General features: G+C 41.3%; 1 protein-coding gene across 2 annotated transcripts in view; it reads right to left on the bottom strand.

Annotated features, from left to right (window-relative positions):
* sugt1 (SGT1 homolog, MIS12 kinetochore complex assembly cochaperone) overlaps positions 1-17,604 on the bottom strand; it is an 84,807-nt gene that overhangs the window by 36,499 nt on the left and 30,704 nt on the right. The window contains exons 7-10 of one of the 2 annotated variants that reach the window (XM_061935131.1): positions 11,221-11,249; positions 11,006-11,028; positions 7,655-7,751; positions 3,462-3,569 (exon numbers count right to left, since the gene is read on the bottom strand). In XM_061935131.1, coding sequence (XP_061791115.1) covers positions 3,462-3,569; positions 7,655-7,751; positions 11,006-11,028; positions 11,221-11,249 — 257 coding nt within the window. The remainder of the gene's footprint in view (positions 1-3,461; positions 3,570-7,654; positions 7,752-11,005; positions 11,029-11,220; positions 11,250-17,604) is intronic. The other variant, XM_061935139.1, reaches the window with a different exon arrangement.

Below are 17,604 nucleotides of genomic sequence, written 5' to 3'. Positions count from 1 at the left end.
ATATATATATATATATATATATATGCGGATCTCTGACCTTACTGTGCACAGGCAGAGAGGATTTTCTCATTTCTTCCCCAGCTTCAGAGAGCTTTACCTGCATTAAGATTCTATGGACAGAATCAGTCCATTTTTAAAGCGCGTTAATAAGGAAAAGATTACGATCTAGTAACTAATATAATAATGACCGTTTCAATACAATTTAAACATTTAATTTGATAAAAATGAAAACTTTAATGGTTGATGTTTCTTTGGAAAAATGTAATAAAAAAACATTTAACATTTGGTGACTAATTTAATCATGTAAAGGTTTAAGAGTGCTTCTTAATGATAAAGAGAAACGTGAGTTGTAGACACATCTTTAATTCTACGACAATGTCCTAACACAGCACAACATATAATCTAAAGTTAAAGTACCAATGATTGTCACACACACACTAGGTGTGGCGAAATTATTCAATGCATTTGACCCATCACCCTTGGTCACCCCCTGGGAGGTGAGGGGAGCAGTGAGCAGCAGCGGTGGCCGCGCCCGGGAATCATTTTTGGTGATTTAACCCCCAATTCCAACCCTTGATGCTGAGTGCCAAGCAGGGAGGTAATGAGTCACATTTTTTAAAGTATTTAATATGACTCGGCCGGGGTTTGAACTCACAACTGGAGATGTCCGATAATGGCTTTTTTGCCGATATCCGATATTATCCAACTCATAATTACCGATATCAACCGATACCGATATATACAGTCGTGGAATTAACACATTATTTTGCCTAATTTTGTTGTGATGCCCCGCTGGATGCATTAAACAATGTAACAAGGTTTTCCGAAATAAATCAACTCAAGTTATGGAAAAAAATGCCAACATGGCACTGCCATATTTATTATTGAAGTCACAAAGTGCTTTTTTTTTTTAAACTTGCCTAAAAACAGCAGCTTGGAATTTGGGACATGCTCTCCCTGAGAGAGCATGAGGAGGTTGAGGTGGGCGGGGTTGGGGTGGGGGGTGTATATTGTAGCGTCTCGGAAGAGTTAGTGCTGCAAGGGGTTCTGGGTATTTGTTCTGTTGTGTTACGGTGCGGATGTTCTCCCGAAATGTGTTTGGCATTCTTGTTTGGTGTGGGTTCACAGTGTGGCGCATATTTGTAACAGTGTTAAAGTTGTTTATACGGCCTGTATGGTTGTTGACCAAGTATGCTTGCATTCACTTGTGTGTGTGAAAAGCCGTAGATATGTGATTGGACCGGCACGCAAAGGCAGTGCCTTTAAGGTTTATTGGCGCTCTGTATTTCTCCCTACGTCCGTGTACCACTCCGTACAGCGGCGTTTTAAAAAGTCATAAATGTTACTTTTTGAAACAAATACCGATAATTTCCGATATCACATTTTAAAGCATTTATCGGCCGATAATATCGGCAGTCCGATATTATCGGACATCCCTACTCACAACCTACCGATCTCAGGGCGGACACTAACCACTAGGCCACTGAGTAGGTTAAATCCATCCATCCATCCATTTTCTACCGCTTATTCCCTTTGGGGTCGCGGGGGGTGCTGGAGCCCATCTCAGCTACAATCGGGCGGAAGGCGGGGTACACCCTGGACAAGTCGCCACCTCATCGCAGGGCCAACACAGATATAACAGACAACATTCACACTCACATTCACACACTAGGGCCAATTTAGTGTTGCCAATCAACCTATCCCCAGGTGCATGTTTTTGGAGGTGGGAGGAAGCCGGAGTACCCGGAGGGAACCCACGCAGTCACGGGGAGGACATGCAAACTCCACACAGAAAGATCCCGAGCCCGCGATTGAACTCAGGACTACTCAGGACCTTCGTATTGTGAGGCAGACGCACTAACCCCTCTTCCACCGTGCTGCCAGGTTAAATCCAGTAAAAAAACACTTCAACCCTGAACCATTTTAAAAAGTCAACTATTGCACTTTGCACAACATCCATCCCTTTTGGGGTGGCGGGGGGTGCTGGAGCCTATCTCAGCTGCATTCGGGGGGTAGGCGGGGTACACCCTGGACAAGTCGCCACCTCATCGCAGACTTTGCACAACATTAGCATTATTTTTTTGTTTAAAACACAATTAACCTTTACTAATTCTTTCAACCTTATTGCACAGAATGTGTCTGTTTTATATGAATACATTTAACTTTAATGCCATTAGTCATCACTCTGCTGGATGCACAGACAACAACAACAACAACAGAAGGAAATGATCCTGTCGTATATAATGGCTGCAGTGAGTTCTTTCTGCACTGCACATCCTTTCAAATCTGGCCTTCAAACTTGATATTGCTACTCTGAACTCTTGCTCAATGTTCAAGATGGGATCTGTACTTGTTATTGCAGCAACAGTTGAAAAAACATCTCACAAAGATAGGATGTTGCAAAGCGTAGTAGAATGGCATGAAACACACACCTTGTCCATATGGTAGTCACAGTGAATCATACTTAAAGGTCTTTTTATCGCCACTTTTTTCTTACTGCTGACGACGACTCTTTTTTTTTTCTTTTCATGACTTTCAAAAACGGATCTCTCCGCCTCTGTTAGCGCTGTATAAACGTGCTCCTGTGCACTCCTACTGGGAGCCTGATTGAGCATGCTGCCCCCTAGCTGCAGGCTTGTGTGTCGTTCTAAGATGAATATTATACTTATTTGTGTTTACAAATAACGAAAATCTCACACATTTAAAAAAAAAAAAAAAACACTGCGGTAATCAATCACAGTTTTACGATAACATTTAAAACGATATTGTAGCGTCCTGGAAGAGTTGTGCTGCAAGGGGTTCTGGGTATTTGTTCTGTCGTATTTATGTTGTGTTACGGTGCGAATGTTTGTCATTCTTGTTTGGTGTGGGTTCACAGTGTGGCGCATATTTGTAACAGTGTTAAAGTTGTTTATACGGCCACCCTCATTGTGACCTGTATGGCTGTTGACCAAGTATGCCTTGCATTCACTTGTGTGTGTGAAAACCCGTAGATATTATGTGACTGGACCGGCAAGCAAAGGCAGTGCCTTTAAGGTTTATTGGCGCTCTGTTCTTCTCCCTACATCTGTGTACACAGCGGCGTTTTAAAAAGTCATAAATTTTCCTTTTTTTTTTTTTAAAGCGCTACCGACAATTTTGAAACAGATACCGATAATTTCCGATTTTAAATTTGAAAGCATTTATCGGCCGATAATATTGGCAGTCCGATATTATCGGACATCTCTCCTTGAAAGCATTTTGACTTATTTAAAAACAAGCAAAGCTAAAGCATAAATGTTTTAAGTTTTTTTTTTTAAACCGCTACCGACAATTTTGAAACAGATACCGATAATTTCCGATTTTAAATTTTAAAGCATTTATAGGCCGATAATATTGGAACATAAATGTTTTAAGTTTTTTTTTTAGGTCTTATTTATTTTTCTGGCACATTAAATCCACTGGCAAAACAAACACCATACCTTAGTGGCGAGGACCCTGAAGTTGCTCTGTTGTGGGACGATGGGATGCAGAAGTCGGAGGTTGAGGTCATAGTTTTCCCCAGACGCGAGCCCAATTGAGGCTGAGAGCTACAGAGAACACATAGATGTCAGGTATTCATGCATTCTATAGCCAACAATAAAAAAAAAAGCATCAAAACTACACTTCAAAAACTGAAATCTAAGTAAGATGAAATATCTCAATTAAGGGTGATATTTGCTTATTTTCTGTCTGATAAAGATAATTCTTCTCACTAAGCAGATTTTATGTTAGAGTGTTTTACTTGTTTTAAGGGTTTTGGTCCTAAATGATCTCAGTAAGATATTACAGCTTGTTGCTGAGATTTGATGACCTATATTGAGTAAAACATGCTTAAAACTAGAATATCAACTGTTGCAAAGCTGTGTCATCAACACTCACAAGTATAAAACTACTTTTTTTTTAAAGTACCGTAATCATTTCTTATTTCAAGCATGTAAAAAAAAAATCATGACTTTGACACAATTGTGTCTCATAATTAAAACAGATGACAGCCAAATGGACTTTGCTGTTTTATTTTCAATGAAACAATAGAAAATACATACTCATATTTAAGTATAAGTACCAATGATTGTCACACACACACGAGGTGTGGCGAAATTATTCTCTGCATTTGACCCATCACCCTTGATCACCGCCTGGGAGGTGAGGGGAGCAGTGAGCATATACTTATTTTAAGGTATTTTTGGGTTCATCGAGGTTAGCTAATTAGGGACCACAATGTCCCTTTGGGACAGAGGACCCTATTGTATTTGTAAGGTTTTATTATTATTATTATACCGCCGCCTCTTTGAGCTGTAATTTGACCCCCTTAACATGCTTCAAAACTCACCATATTTGACACACACATCAGGACTGGCGAAAATTGCCATCTAATAAAAAAATTAAAAAAACCCAAAACTCAAAATTGTGCTCTCGCGCTCCCTAGGAAAAAACACAGACAAAACTGCTTGTAACTTCCGGTAGCAATGTCGTAAAGACATGAAACAAGAACCTCTATGTAGGTCTGACTTAGACCTAGATTTCATACATTGTTGCATGGCAGCTCCCGCCATCAGTGTGTGAATGTGTGTGTGAATGTGGAAATACTGTCAAAGCGCTTTGAGTACCTTGAAGATAGAAAGGCGCTATACAAGTATAACCCATTTATCATAATCCTTCAGCAAAAATCAACAGGAAGTTGGTAATTCCCCCTTCAAAACACAATTTTAGTAAAAATAGTCACTTTTGCCTCTTTGACCTGTAATTTGACCCCCTTTACATGCTTCAAAACTCAAACTGGACACACACACATCAGGACTGGAAAAAATTGCGATCTAATAAAAAAAACCAACCCCGAAACTCAAAATTGCGCTCTAGTACAGCCTCGGAAGAAAACACAGACACAACTGCTCCTAGGAGGAAAACTCAGACAAAACTGCCTGCAACTTCCAGTAGGAATGTCTTAGAGACATGAACACCCTCTATGTAGGGTTCACTTAGACCTACATTTCATGTATTGACAACCCCCAGCAAAAATCAACAGGAAGTTTGCAATTCCCCCTTCAAAACAAAAGTTTTGTAAAAACCGGTCACCTTTTTTCAAACATTATCTCCTCTGAGCGCGTTTGTCGTGTCGACTTCAAACTAGCACAGGAGAGAGATTGAACCCTTCTGATTAAAAGTTGACCAAAGAGTTTTAATTACTGTTTCGGTTTGGATTTTATGTGCCGTCCATCGCTGCTTGCAGCTTTAATTTGACTTGTTTTGGAAAGTCTTGACAAGCCAAATTTTCTTGTTCTATTGGCAGATAATTTTCCTTAGTTCAGGGGTCGGCAACCTTTACCACTCAAAGAGCCATTTTGACCAGTTTCACAAATTAAAGAAAACAATGGGAGCCACAAAAATCTTTTGAAATTTAAAATGAAATAACACTGCATACAAAGTTGTTTTTTTTGCTTTGTGCTATGTTCAAACCAAGGGTCTCAGACATGCGGCCCACACCTTAATGTGATATTTGAATGTTAGTGCGACCCGCAAGTTTTATATGAATGGCGCTTGACAGCGTCATACTTGTCAACTCCTGATTTTTCCCGCAGACTACGAATTACAGGGCAACTATTCTCTCTAACGTGCCGTGACAATTCAGCATTTAGCGCCCACTACAACCAGCGTGCCGGCCCGGTCACACGTTGTATGGGGCTTCTGCTTGCTCACGTAAGTGACAGCAAGGCGTACTTGGTCAACAACCACACAGGTTACACTGACGGTGGCGGTATAAAAAACTTTAACACTCCTACTAATAATGCGCCACATTGTGAACCCACACCAAACAAGAATGACAAACACATTTCGGGAGAACATCTGCACCGTAACACAACAGAACAAATACCCAGAATCCCATGCAGCCCTAACTCTTCCGGGCTACATTATACACCCCCGCTACCAAACCCCACCCACCTCAACCGACGCACGGAGGGGGGGGGGGTAGCAGGGGTGTATAATGTAGCCCGGAAGAGTCAGGGCTGCGTGGGATTCTGGGTATTTGTTCTGTTGTGTTAAGGTGCAGATGTTCTCCCGAAATATGTTTGTCATTCTTGTTTGGTTTTGGTTCAAAGTGTGGCGCATTATTAGTATGAGTCTTAAAGTTGTTTTATATGGCCACCGTCAGTGTAACCTGTGTGGTTGTTGACCAAGTATGCCTTGCTGTCACTTGCGTGTGCAAGCAGAAGATGCATACAACAAAAGGCTGGGCTGGCACGCTATTCGTACAGATTGTAGAGGGCGCTAAATGCTGTACCATCATGGCACGTACTTATTATTATTGTTAGGGTGAAAATCTAAGAATATTAATCCCGGGAGTTTAATGCGAGAGGCACCGAAATCCGGAAATCTCCCGGGAAATTCGGGAGGGTCGGCAAGTATGCAGCTGAGCCGCATCAGAGTGATCAAAGAGCCGCATGCGGCTCCGGAGCCGCGGGTTGCCGACCCCTGCCTTAGTTCAAATAAAATACCCCTCATTTTTGCATTTTTTTTTTCTTGTTTTTGAACACTGACTTTTTGCAGTGTATATAAAACAACATTTCCATACTTTGAATTGTACACACCGACTAGATAAAAATGTCAAAATTCATGATATTGTTGACTTTCTTCAGAAACTCCACATCAAAGCGTTTAAGACTTTCGAGCCCGGAGATGTCAGCATGTCCGCGAGAATAAACATCTGATCTGGCTAGTGTGACAGCCAGAATTCTGCTGCTGTCGCCTACAGCCGCAGAGTGATTAGAGACGATGGAGGGTCAGACAGCTCCTAACAGCCTGTCACTCACAGAGAGGATGGGTGGCTTGTTAGCTTACAGGGGCACGGCCTCGGCTCTGGCCCAAATCCCTACACTTATCACACCATTAAAAGTGGCCCGGGTATAGAACGTTAGTGGAAGAAACTCTACACCCGTGAAAGTAGCCCTGCCTCGGTTTCTGGCTGTTCTTAAAACAATCAGAGCCTTAATTTGTATTGGAGTGAATAATTCCTGTGCGGTCTGTAGGTACACGGCTGCACCGCACTCATCCACCAGGGAAAATAAATGGAACTCTTGCCTTTCATTTTTAATTTCCTTTGTATATAGTGACCTAATAAAAATATGTGAACATATCTGTGCTTGCCACCGTGGAGGGAGCTTTGGTGTGAACTACAGATAAGTGACTATGTGATTTAGAGCGAGTGAACCGTTTCTTTTGAAATGAGGGTAAACTCAGTTTATTCTACGGCGCAGAGACAAAAGCTGCTCCCTGGGGTGCCCTGCAGCGAGCCCTTTGAGAAATGGGGGAGACAAAATAACAAGAAAAAGAAAGCGTGTTGTCCCCTGGAGGGGCACGGGGGGCTGATCCAGTTGTACCTTCCATCTTCAGACAATTAGGAGGTTGGAGAATGTGCAGAGGGGTAAATTGCTCTTAGATCTGTACTTTGGGGCAATGTTAACAAGGCACCACTGGGGGCGCGGTTGGTCTGTGGGGAGTTTGTGCCAAAGTGTAGTTTTATATGAGAGCCATCTAATGGAACCGCGAGAGAAAACAACCAGGAGCAAAACCCTCCCCCGTCTCATACATGCACACACACTTTATTCTGTTGCATACAAAAGCCCAACTTCTTTAATACCTCTTGTTCCAAGAATTTCACAGACACTCCGTCCTTTGGAACATTTTTCGCCATAACTGTGACAATGACTTGGGATTCTGTTTGGTACCAGTCATATCTGCAAGAAACACATCCAAAATATGTATTAAAATTACACCATTACATTTAGTTACAGTAGAAATGAACAATATTTCAGTTCAGTTTCAGCTTGTTTGGAACATGCATACGATACAATGTAATTAGTGATGTCCGATAATGGCTTTATTGCCGATATCCGATATTGTCCAACTCTTAATTACCGATACCGATATATACAGTCGTGGAATTAACACATTATTTTGCCTAATTTTGTTGTGATGCCCTGCTGGATGCATTAAACAATGTAACAAGGTTTTCCAAAATAAATCAACTCAAGTTATGGAAAAAAATGCCAACATGGCACTGCCATATTTATTATTGAAGTCACAAAGTGCATTTTTTTTTAACATGCCTCAAAACAGCAGCTTGGAATTTGGGACATGCTCTCCCTGAGAGAGCATGAGGAGGTTGAGGTGGGGGGAGTAGCGGGGGGTGTATATTGTAGCGTCCCGGAAGAGTTAGTGCTGCAAGGGGTTCTGGGTATTTGTTCTGTTGTGTTTATGTTGTGTTACGGTGCGGATGTTCTCCCGAAATGTGTTTTGTCATTCTTGTTTGGTGTGGGTTCACAGTGTGGCGCATATTTGTAACAGTGTTAAAGTTGTTTATACGGCCACCCTCAGTGTGACCTGTATGGCGGTTGACCAAGTATGCTTTGCATTCACTTGTGTGTGTGAAAAGCCGTAGATATTATGTGGCTGGGCCGGCACGCAAAGGCAGTGCCTTTAATGTTTATTGGCGCTCTGTACTTCTCCCTACGTCTGTGTACACAGCTGCGTTTTAAAAAGTCATGAATTTTACTTTTTGAAACAGATACGGATAATTTTGAAACAAATACCGAAAATTTCCGATATTAAATTTTTTTAGCATTTATCGGCTGATAATATCGGCAGTCCGATATTATCGGACATCTCTAAATGTAATGCATCACACAATTTCAGCTGTTTCGTTTACAGCACATCCGAAAAGGAGTAGGAAGAAGCAGAGCTTATTGAATCCTACCCCTTTTCATACCATAGCAATTTTATCCAATTTCCTTGTTCTCTGTAACAGAACAGTGAACAAATACATAATAAATAACATAGTAAGCAAACAAATATTAAATACATAAATAATCTGTCTCAATTAAAAAAAAGAGAAAAAAAAGGGTTCAAGATGTTTATCATAATGATTGTTCTGTGTAATTTGTTAACACAATCATATTAAAGTTAAAAAGTTACAGTAACAATGATTGTCACACACACACTAGGTGTGGTGAAATTAACCTCTGCATTTGACCCATCCCCTTACTCACCCCCTGGGAAGTGAGGGGAGCAGTGAGCAGCAGCGGTGGCCGCGCCCGGGAATCATTTTGGTGATTCAAACCCCAATTCCAACCCTTGATGCTGAGTGCCAAACAGGGAGGTAATGTGTCCCATTTTTGTAGTCTTTGGTATGACTTGGACGGGGTTTGAACTCACGACCTATATTGGTGCCATCATTTAATTCAACATACAGATATGCTAAATGTTTTAAGTGTTGTACGTGCATACAAATGTTTTGAATAGAGATGTCCGATATTATCGGCCTATAAATGCTTTAAAATGTAATATTGGAAATTATCAGTATCGGTTTCATCCTCCCGATTTTCCCGGGAGACTCCCGAATTTCACCAGTGCCCCTCCCAAAAATCTCCCGGGGCAACCATTCTCCCGATTTCCACCCGGACAACATTATTGGGGGCGTGCCTTAAAGCCACTGCCTTCAGCGTCCTCTACACCCTGTCGTCACGTCCGCTTTTACTCCATACAAACAGCGTGCCGGCACAGTCACATAAAATATGCGGCTTTTACACACACACAAGTGAATGCAATGGGTGGCCGTATAAACAACTTTAACACTGTTACAAATATGCGCCGCACTGTGAACCCACACCAAACAAGAATGACAAACACATTTCGGGAGAACATCCGCACCGTAACACGACATAAACACAACATAACAAATACCCAGAACCCCTTGCAGCACTAACTCTTCCGGGACGCTACAATATACACCCCCCCTTGTTTAAGTCGGGGTCCACGTTAATCAATTCATGGTAAAGTTACATTGTTTAATGCATCCAGCGGGGCATCACAACAAAATTAGACATAATAATTTGTTAATTCCACGACTGTATGTATTTGTATCGGTTGATATCGGAATCGAGTTGGACAATATCGGAATATCGGCAAAAAAGCCCTTATCGGACATCTCTAGTTTTGAATTAGATTTTCCTCTAAGGTTATATTTCTTCTCTTTTTTTTAGAAGAATTGTTGTACATTCTTGGGTAGCAAGTTATAGTTTGCTTTATACACAACTTTAGCTGTTAGGAAATGCACCAAATCGTTGAATTTCAATTAGGGATGTCTGATAATGGCTTTTTGCCGATATCCGATATTGTCCAACTCTTTAATTACCGATACCGATATCAACCGATACCGATATCAACCGATATATACAGTCGTGGAATTAACACATTATTATGCCTAATTTGGACAACCAGGTATGGTGAAGATAAGGTACTTTAAAAAAAAATTAATAAAATAAAATAAGATAAATAAATTAAAAACATTTTCTTGAATAAAAAATAAAGTAAAGCAATATAAAAACAGTTACATTGAAACTAGTAATTAATTAAAATGAGTAAAATTAACTGTTAAAGGTTAGTACTATTAGTGGACCAGCAGCACGCACAATCATGTGTGCTTACGGACTGTATCCCTTGCAGACTGTATTGATATATAATGTAGGAACCAGAATATTAATAACAGAAAGAAACAACCCTTTTGTGTGAATGAGTGTGAATGAGTGTAAATGGGGGAGGAAGGTTTTTTGGGTTGGTGAATCTAATTGTAAGTGTATCTTGTGTTTTTTATGTTGATTTAATAAAAAAATAAATTAAATAAAAAACCGATACCGATAATAAAAAAAACGAATATGTTACGTTTTAATGCATTTATCGGCCGATAATATCGGCAGGCCGATATTATCGGACATCTCTAATTTCAATAATTGTGTGATTGAATAAGTAAAGGGTTTGTATGTTCTCTATATGCAACATTATGTATTATTCTAATTGATTTACCCATTGAGGTTTTTTTTACAGCTATTTAATCTGACTCAAAATGACATACATCATGGCTTGATAGTGGGATGGCATTATCAGCATTTTTTTAAACATCCCCCCAAATGTGTAATAATATTGATGTACTTACTTCACATTCGGCCCTGCTGGCTTCTGTTGCGTAATGGAGCCCAAAAGGAGACAATATTCATAAAGAAGACAACAATGTGATAAGCAGAACAAAAACAAGGGCTGAAGAAAATAATACAAAACAGGGCTTTGTGATGCTTGGACACACAAAGCAGGTGCTCTTTAAGAATGCAGAGAGCAACAACGCCCCCTAATGGCCATGCAGGGAACACTCACCGTGTCGATGCTGCTGTCCTGCGTCTTCTCTGCAAGACAAAGAACAACAATGTGGTTCCGTGGCATGTGCTGACAATTAAAAAGTCTGACTTTCCTGCAATGTGTTTTTTTGTCTCTCTACTGTACAAAACATACAAAATGAACAAGCGCATTCAGATATGTGCCATCAGTTTGTTTACTGGTCCATCCCCGCCCAGTTGAGTTGCAGAAAGCCTGATCCCAATTTACAAGCATGCTATCATACATTATTCACTGACAACATACAGAGAGCGTGGCGAGAGAAGAAAGATGAGATGATGGCAGGCGTGTGATGTTGTCTTAATCAGGTCATAAGGGGGGGTCTGCTGTCTTACTCCTTCAGTTCAGTCTAATCGGCGCTCTCTAACTGATGAATCACACCTCTCCCGGGAGCGTGTGCGCTCGCGGGCGCTATAAGCATGTTTGTCAAAACTCTTGTTTACTTGAGACAGTCCAGAAATCACACACACACACACACACACACACACACACACACACACACACACACACACACACACACACACACACACACACACACACACACACACACACACACACAGCCCACACAGACATACGATACATCTTTCATTGAAGCAAGCATGTCTGGCTCAACATTTCATCGCAGTAATCACTCAGATTTATGAATGTGTGCATGCATGGTTGAATTTTGAGGATCAGTCATAGACAATTTAGAGTGAAAAGCCCATTTTTATTTTCACTCGCATACAAAACATTCTAACTTGGATTGTTTCCCTGGCTTCGAGACTCTCCCGAAGGACAGTGGGGCGAAGACACAAAAAAAAAAAACTCCCTTCTTGTCTCTCATGGACACACACCTGTTGTTGTTGACTTTGGACTAGCGACTGCACGACATCGAGGCCGCGGAACAGAGACACGCGGGCAGGCTTACACACAAACATGCATCCACAAAAAAAATACGCCACACACACATACCCCACCCCTCCATCCAAAGCCCTTGATGCGAATCCCTTAGGGGTGATGGACAGCTGGGCAGCGCCTAAAGAGCTGCAGCCTGCCACCGTTGCCCCCACTCCCTCCCCTCTGTTGCAAGTCTCGAGATGTATGTTGTAATACAATAAAGAAAATAAGTATTTGAACACCCTGCTATTTTGCAAGTTATCCCACATAGAAATCATGGAGGGGTCTGAAATTTTCACGGTAGGTGCATGTCCACTGTATGAGAGATAACCTAAAAAGAAAAATCCAGAAATCACAATCTATGATTTTTTAACAATTTATTCGTGTGATACAGCTGAAAATAAGTATTTGAACACCTGTCTATCAACTAGAATTCTGACTCTCAAAGACCTGTTAGTCCGCCTTTAAAAGTCCTCCTCCACTCCACTGTATTATCCTGAATCAGATGCTCCTGTGTGAGGTCGTTAGCTGCATAAAGACACCTGTCCACCCCATACAATCAGTAAGACCCAAACATTCAGCATGGCTAAGAGCAAAGAGCTGTCCAAAGACACCAGAGACAAAATTGTACAACTCCACAAGGATGGAAAGGGCTACGGAGAAATTGCCAAGCAGCTTGGTGAAAAAAGGTCCACTGTTGGATCAATCATTAGAAAATGGAAGAAGCTAAACATGACGGTCAATCTCAATCGGAGTGGAGCCCCATGCAAGATATCACCTCGTGGGGTCTCAATGATGCTAAGAAAGGTGAGGAATCAGCCCAGGACTACACAGCAGGACTTGGTTAATGACCTGAAAAGAGCTGGGACCACTGTTTCCATGGTCACTGTTGGTAATACACTAAGGGTGTGTCATGGTTTGAAATCATGCATGGCACGGAAGGTTCCTCTGCTTAAACCAGCACATGTTAAGGCCCGTCTTAAAGGGGAACATTATCACCAGACGTGACGTCACATCGGGAAGCAATCCGCCATTTTCCCAAACACCGAGTCAAATCAGCTCTGTTATTTTCCGTTTTTTCGACTGTTTTCCGTACCTTGGAGACATCATGCCTCGTCGGTGTGTTGTCGGAGGGTGTAACAACACGAACAGGGACGGATTCAAGTTGCACCAGTGGCCCAAAGATGCGAAAGTGGCAAGAAAATGGACGTTTGTTCCGCACACTTTACCGATGAAAGCTATGCTACGACAGAGATGGCAAGAATGTGTTGATATCCTGCGAAACTCAAAGCAGATGCATTTCCAACGATAAAGTCAAAGAAATCTGCCGCCAGACCCCCATTGAATCTGCCGGAGTGTGTGAGCAATTCAGGGACAAAGGACCTCGGTAGCACGGCAAGCTATGGCGGCAGTTTGTTCCCGCAGACGAGCGAGCTAAACCCCCTGGGTGTCTTGGCTCACATCGACCCTTATGCCACCGAAGATGATCAAGAGAAGAATATCGACCCTAGCTTCCCTGGCCTGCTGACATCAACTCCAAAACTGGACAGATCAGCTTTCAGGAAAAGAGAGCGGATGAGGGTATGTCTACAGAATATATTCATTGATGAAAATTGGGCTGTCTGCACTCTCAAAGTGCATGTTGTTGCCAAATGTATTTCATATGCTGTAAACCTAGTTCATAGTTGTTAGTTTCCTTTAATGCCAAACAAACACATACCAATCGTTGGTTAGAAGGCGATCGCCGAATTTGTCCTCGCTTTCTCCCGTGTCGCTGGCTGTCGTGTCGTTTTCGTCGGTTTCGCTTGCATACAGTTCAAACCGATTTGGATCAATAGCTTCAGTTTCTTCTTCAATTTCGTTTTCGCTACCTGCCTCCACACTACAACCATCCGTTTCAATACATGCGTAATCTGTTGAATCGCTTAAGCCGCTGAAATCCGAGTCTGAATCCGAGCTAATGTCGCTATAGCTTGCTGTTCTATGCGCCATGTTTGTTTGAGTTGGCATCACTATGTGACGTCACAGGATATTGCGTGATTGGTAACATTTTGAAAAAAACTTCGAAAAATAAAATAAGCCACTGGGAACTGATTTTTAATGGTTTTAACCCTTCTGAAATTGTGATAATGTTCTCCTTTAAGTTTGCCAATGACCATTTGGATGATCCAGAGGAGTCATGGGAGAAAGTTTTGTGGACAGATGAGACCAAAATGGACCTTTTTGGTCATAATTCCACTATGCGTGTTTGGAGGAAGAAGAATGATGCGTACCATCCCAAGAACACCATCCCTACTGTGAAGCATTGGGGGTGGTAGCATCATGCTTTGGGGGTGTTTTTCTGCTCATGGGACAGGACGACTGTACTGTATTAAAGAGAGGATGACTGCAGCCATGTATTGTGAGATTTTGGCCAAAAACCTCCTTCCCTCAGTCAGATCATTGAAGATGAGTCGTGGCTGGATCTTCCAACATGACAATGACCCAAAGCACACAGCCAGGAAAACCAACAAGTGGCTTCGTAAGAACCATATCAAGGTTCTGGAGTGGCCTAGCCAGTCTCCAGACCTAAATCCAATTGAAAATCTTTGGAGGGAGCTGAAAGTCTGTGTTACTCAGCGACAGCCCAGAAACCTGACTGATCTAGAGAAGATCTGTGTGGAGGAGTGGGTGAAAATCCCTCCTGCAGTCTGTGCAAACCTGGTGAAGAACTACAGGAAACGTTTGACCTCTGTAATGGCAAACAAAGGCTACTCTACCAAATATTAATGTTGGTGTTCAAATACTTATTTTCATCTTTATCACACAAATATATTGTTAAAAAAATCATATATTGGGATTTCAGTGGACATGCACCTACCATGAAAATTTCAGACCCCTCTATGATTTCTAAGTGGGAGAATTTGCAAAATAGCAGGGTGTTCAAATACTTATTTTCTTCACTGTATGTATATTGTCATGATCCGCGGTCCGGATCATGTTTTGTTTAGTTATGTTCCGTTAGTTTTGGACTTCCTTAGTTCCTGTTTTGTGCACTTCGGGGGTTTATTTTGGTTACCATGGGTACTAATTGGTTTCACCTGCCTCTGATTAGTGTTCGGCACGTTCACCTGCTGTCGAGCACTAATCAGAGAGCTATTTAGTCACGTTTCTCGCCACACTCGTCTGGCTTCTTTGTTTGCGGTATGCACCAAGTTACGTTGGTTTATTCCTGTTCTCGATTCCTGATTCCTGTGCTAAGTTGTTGCCTTAGCTTCCCGTGCGATCGGCATGCTTTTCTTTTGTTTGTTTCCTGTCTTTGGGTATTGTGTATGATTTATGGATTAAATCATGTTCCTACCTTCACGGGTTCGTCCGGAGTTGTCAGTTTGGCATCCCGGGAGAACAAACCGCGCAGTAAGCCGTCGTGACATATGTGTGCTTTGGTATGGAGGTTTTTACCCCACTCCATACTGGGCCCCCTTAGGAGCCCAGTCTAGATTGTATTTTTTTTTACTCATCCTCCCCTAGCGTTTACCTTTTTCCCCATCTTTTACGGGGCTTGTGGCGACTAGGGATGATACTCGAACCCACTATAGTAAAGAAAAAGAGTTGGTTCTTTATTCGAATCCCTGTGAACGAATCTCGTCCCGACAAGAAATGCCCCGTGTGACATCACAAGAAATGACGTCACGTAGCTCAGTCATTAGGCGCAGATAGGGAAAGCAGGAAAAAAATGGACCGGAAAAAGTGCTCCAAGGCATGGCTTAATTTCACAAAAAAAAACGGGGGAAGTACAACAAGCGTGTCGTGTCTTCGAAGCAGCGGCAGAGACGACGAAGAACGCCCCTCTTCTTCTGCCAGCTGCCCCTGTCCCAGCTACAGTGGCGGTGACGCCGGTTAGTAACTAACATTAATTAATTTCCATATCTGCTCACTTGTAGTAACGTTACCTCTTATGTCAACCAGGACTGCAGTAATGTTAGCTAGACTAACGTTACCTAAGCATAGTCAGCGGCTAACGGTAACGTTAACGTGAGCCTTTTTGTATGTGTCTGATAACGTTAACGTTATCTTGTAATCTACACCACGACAGAGTTTGCAAGTCTGTCTAATAAACTAGTGCTTTCTTTATTTCTTTAGTTTATTTGGAACATGAACACACTTACAGTATAATACATCACAGTTTCATATAATTTCACTTTACAGGAGTAGGAAGAAGTAAAGCTTATTTAATCCTACCCCTTTCCCACTTCTTAGCGTTTACTAGTGATGGGTTGATGAGGCGTCATGAAGCGTTTCGACACATTGCAAAACTGTATTGATACTGTGTCGATATTGTGTCACTATATACGGACATCTGCTGGACATTAAAAATCCCTACAGGCAACCTATGGACCGACTCAACTGACACTGATTTTATGACCTAGTATATACAATAATATAAACCAAGTCATTGTATTTAATTTAGGATTAGTTCATATCTTCATTTAAATAAAAATATATTTGTATCTGTTTTAGATACAGTCAATAAAAAATGTGAACATGTATCATAACATGGAAATCTAAGAGAATGTGTTGTGAATGAGGATGCTTGTGGACTGGGATTTTTTTAAATTAATTTTGTACACATTTTTATAAAAAAAAAAAACGTTTTTCCAACGTATTCAATTTTAGACTATTTCTTTCATTGATTGATTGAGACTTTTATTAGTAGGTTGCACAGTGAAGTACATATTCCGTACAATTGACCACTAAATGGTAACCCCCCAATAAGTTTTTCAACTTGTTTAAGTCGGGGTCCCTGATTCATGATACAGATATATACTAACATCATAATACAGTCATCACACAAGTTAATCATCAGAGTATATACATTGAATTATTTACATTATTCACAATCCGGGGTGTGGGATATAGAGGGGGGGGGGGGGGGGGGTTACGTTTTGTTGTTATCAACACTTCAGTCGTCTCTTCTTAGTTATTATTTCTCCGGCTGTAGAAAAGACCCGCTCACAGGGCACAGAGGAGGCGGGAGTGCGACACAGTTCGCGTATCGGTCACGTGACCAAAACAGCGCATGATCGGTCACGTGACTTTCTAAAAGCGGTACGCGCACCGACACAGGGTTTCGCTCTATGAGCTCGATGCATGCGCCGATGCATCGGTGTTGCCGGACCCATCACCAGCGTTTACAAACATATACATCATTTACTGACCTTTTTATAATAAAATATCTTTGAATTAGTATATACACCAGTTTTGTAATATGTAATTAATTAATTCAGTCATTATTAATATACTGAGATGAATAATATATTATTTTCAATAAGGTTGAAAGTATTTCTCATAATTCTTCTTCTTTGTACTTTGTAAGCACTATTCATTTGAACAACCTCTTAAAGTGGATCATATCAGTACAAGGTTTAACTTCTTTACTTCATCCATTCCATCATTTAATTCTACATCATTTTAGCTGTTTGCAATTTTACCAAATCATCAAACTTT

This window comes from Nerophis lumbriciformis, linkage group LG03 (assembly GCF_033978685.3).
Source record: "Nerophis lumbriciformis linkage group LG03, RoL_Nlum_v2.1, whole genome shotgun sequence".
In the NCBI taxonomy this organism is placed as follows: domain Eukaryota; kingdom Metazoa; phylum Chordata; class Actinopteri; order Syngnathiformes; family Syngnathidae; genus Nerophis; species Nerophis lumbriciformis.
The sequence above is the reverse complement of the archived record's forward strand: the minus strand, read 5'-3'. Positions and strand labels throughout refer to the sequence as shown.